This window comes from Pyrus communis, chromosome 6 (assembly GCF_963583255.1).
Source record: "Pyrus communis chromosome 6, drPyrComm1.1, whole genome shotgun sequence".
Lineage (NCBI taxonomy): Eukaryota > Viridiplantae > Streptophyta > Magnoliopsida > Rosales > Rosaceae > Pyrus > Pyrus communis.
This window is the reverse complement of record NC_084808.1, coordinates 22,400,714-22,404,115: the sequence shown is the minus strand read 5'-3', so window position 1 is coordinate 22,404,115 and position 3,402 is coordinate 22,400,714. Positions and strand designations below refer to the sequence as shown.

The window sequence follows — 3,402 nt, the reverse complement described above, 5'->3', positions numbered from 1 at the left end:
TGGCCTAGCCTGCTCCCTACTCTTATGGCCCAGCCTGCTCCCACCGAGCAACCTGCTCTCATATCCCAGCCTGATCCTGCTGAGCAGTCTGCTCTCATGGCCCAGCCTGCTCTCATGGCCCAACATGCTCCCATGGTACAGTCTACTCCTATGGCCTTCCAAGCAGCCTAAATCGATCCAATACCAATTCAACCGTCCCAGCTCCAAATTTCCGGACCGATGATCAAACCAGGAGCATTTTCACTATATTTTTCGGCAGATTTGACATTTCCCAGCTCAAATCTCATGCCCGGAGTCTACCACACTTCCATTGCTCAAGGAGAAACATTCATTCCAAGCTCTTCCAATCCAAATGGCGAACAACACTTGTCTCGACAAGTCATAGAGTTAACGAGCGCCCTAGCACAGCAGACGACCTTAGTGAACCAGCTTTTACAGCTCAACAAGATGCAACGTGTTCCAAACGAGGTGTCCCGAAGAAGGACAAGGGCAGACGAAGAACCTCTCCAGCAACATCCCGACAAGGAACCACTCGATCAACCACGAACCGAGCGTTTAGGCAGAGTACACTCCCAATTGAGCTCCCAAGATAGCGTATACTCCCATCTTAGCGTGTGAAGGAGCGTGCACTCTCAACTAAGCCCACGAACGAGCATACAATCACGGTTGGGGCCACACTCCGATAATCAACATGAGCAGCCTTCTAAGCGAAGTGTTCATTTGCGGCTAGGCCCGCAAGGAGCATCATTCACATCACATCGGATTAGGCAGTACAATGGGCGGAGAGAAGCAGTCACTCAATATGGCTTAAGTTCAACCAGCAGCCTGCGAAATCCCTCACCTGTTAGGAATCCACCACATGCACCGTTGCAGCGGCATAAACTAGCCGAGCACGTAGAAGAGCAGCCTAGACCAGCAGGCCAAGATTGGGGGTAGCCGAAAGCTCCGTTGTACCACAAAGGCAAATTCAGGAAGAAGTAGAGAGGCTCCTAAACAAGCAATCACGTGATTTCTAACGCAACGAAGTGGCCGATGAGGCTCTACGACAGGACATGACCAACATAAGCAGGTCACCCTTCACGAACGAGATCGAGCAGGCAGAGCCTCCACGCAAGTTCAGCATGTCATATTTCACATCTTTCAAAGGAGATGAAGACCCAGAGAAACACTTAAAGCACTACCAAAGTGCAATGATCCTCTATCGAAACAACGACGATCTTATGTGCAAGATATTCACCACCACTCTACAAAGCGAGGCGCAAGATTGGTTCTACACCCTGCCGCCACAATCTATCCGGAGTTTTAACGAACTTTCTTTGGTTTTCACCAAAGAATATTCATCCTATCACTCGATCAAGAAGAAGTCCAACCATTTGTTCAACGTAAAGAAGAACCCAAAAGAGTCGCTTCGTGACTATGTGAAGAGGTTCAAAGCAGAGAAGGTAAGGATAGTCGGATGCAACGACTCGATGGCTAGAGCAACCTTCCAAAAAGGACTTCCAGCAGACTACCCGTTATTCAAAAAATTGATCATGAAAGAAGATCTAACTCTTGCAAACTCTTTCACTTTGGCAAAGAAGCATGCACTTTGGGACAAGGCACTCTAATGCACATTCAAGGACTTGAAGAAGTACACGACATCACCTCCCTACTATCCAAACCGGAAGCAAAAGATGACTGATTCACATGTTTGACTATACCCCAGCGCCACAATCCGCACCACAGCCGCACAAACTGCCCTTTGCTCTAGCCAAGCCGAGTAGCCTAAAGCAGTGGTCCCTGCCACAACACCTCATCGGCCCATGCTGAGCCAATTCCTAGCCCCTGCCAGCCGACGTGTCGCACCACCCTAACGGCTGCCCCACGATAACACTATCCAAGAAGAAGACAAGAAGAAATTAAGTTTTTATTACACTGGTGCGGCATAGAGAAGACGAAGAAAACAACAAAAGACGGTCATTTGCACGGGCAAGATGTAGAAGATTGCTAGAGGAAGGGGAACAAATATCCTCTAAGCTCTCTCTCTCTCTTGTATGGTAGAATAAATCACTTTCCAAAGTTGATTTAATAACCCACTTAAGGTGGACTTAAATAGGCTTTGAGAGAAATTTATTTCCCTTTCCTAGAAGGATCTAATTTCATATTAAAGAGGGAATCTACATTAACAGGAAGCAATCCTAAGTTTCCTAGAGCAAGAAGATCTTTACACCTGCTGCCCTTTCCTACGAGCAGCCCAGCAGGTGTGGGAGCATTTGTGGAGCCAAAAATAATCATAAGGCGACACATGGATTTTTGGGTAAAAGAGGACAAAAATACTCTTAAGGCATATCGGGATTCTTACGCGCAAGCAGTGAACAATCATCCGTCAATCAAGTCAAAAGTGTCCAAAATAGGTAACCAATTCAAAGATATTCTCATCCATCCTCATCTTAGGTAATTATTTTATAACCTACATAACATTCCACTCAAGTGGAGGTTAATTGGCTAATTAATGGATTAATTCCTAATTAATCCATTAATCACCAATTAAATCACTCATTACATCCCCAAAAAATACCCAAGGGCCGGCCACTCTTTCTTCCAAAGATGACCGGCCATGCCCTATATATTGGTTTCCATTTTCACCAAAACGTAGTTCCACACTCTTGCTAAAATTCTCCAAAACTCTCAAACACTTTTTTCTCTAAATTCTAACTTTGGCATCAGAGGTTCTTCAGCCAAAGCCATCCCTCCCCATTCATCGTGGACGCGTGAGGCTCTTGGCCTTGATCTAAGGTGTTATTTGTTTTGTAGGTACAATTTTGTCCAAGTCAAGGAAGAAGAAATTTGCATCCACATGTGTGTGTACTAATTTATGCATATGTATGCGTGTGTGTGTGTGTGTGTGTGTGTGTATTAAACCCTAGTGGTAGATATCTTTTCGTTTCGTGCATTGCATAAGATTAGGACACCTCCTGCAAAAAAATTATCCCTATATTTATATTTTACTATATTTTTAATTGGTCTGTAAAGACTAGCAGCCGACTTTTTTCTATTAGAAATAGAGACATGCCTTCTTTATTTTCAAACATTGTCGTAGTGGCTGTGCAAAGTGTATGTGTAAGTATTTATGTAATGTGCTATCACTATTAGAAAATAGGGCTTGTCTTACAAAAGTTTGCCCGACGGAATAGTTTTTGTCGGTTTAAAAGCCGTTTACTCAACAAAATATTCAATTCGTACACCTATTTTACTTCTAACATACTTTGTTTGTTTTTTATTATTGATATTTTTTTAATTTATTAATCTGTCGAACGCACACTTTTGTTAATTTTTTATCATTATTCTTCTTCAACTCATTTGATCTGACAACTGAAAATTAAGAATGTGAAAAGTAAAAATAAATATGTGAATATTCCCATG

General features: G+C 43.3%; 1 protein-coding gene across 1 annotated transcript; it reads left to right on the top strand.

The window, feature by feature from the left end:
* Nucleotides 1-1,052: 1,052 nt before the first annotated feature.
* LOC137736250 (uncharacterized) lies at nucleotides 1,053-1,607 on the top strand. Its single transcript, XM_068475556.1, has one exon. The coding sequence runs from the start codon at nucleotides 1,053-1,055 to the stop codon at nucleotides 1,605-1,607; it is 555 nt and encodes a 184-aa protein (XP_068331657.1).
* Nucleotides 1,608-3,402: the final 1,795 nt, after the last annotated feature.

Coding starts and splice junctions, on each gene's coding strand:
- LOC137736250 (XM_068475556.1), top strand. CDS start 1,053: ATGACCAACATAAGCAGGTCACCCTTCACGAACGAGATCGAGCAGGCA.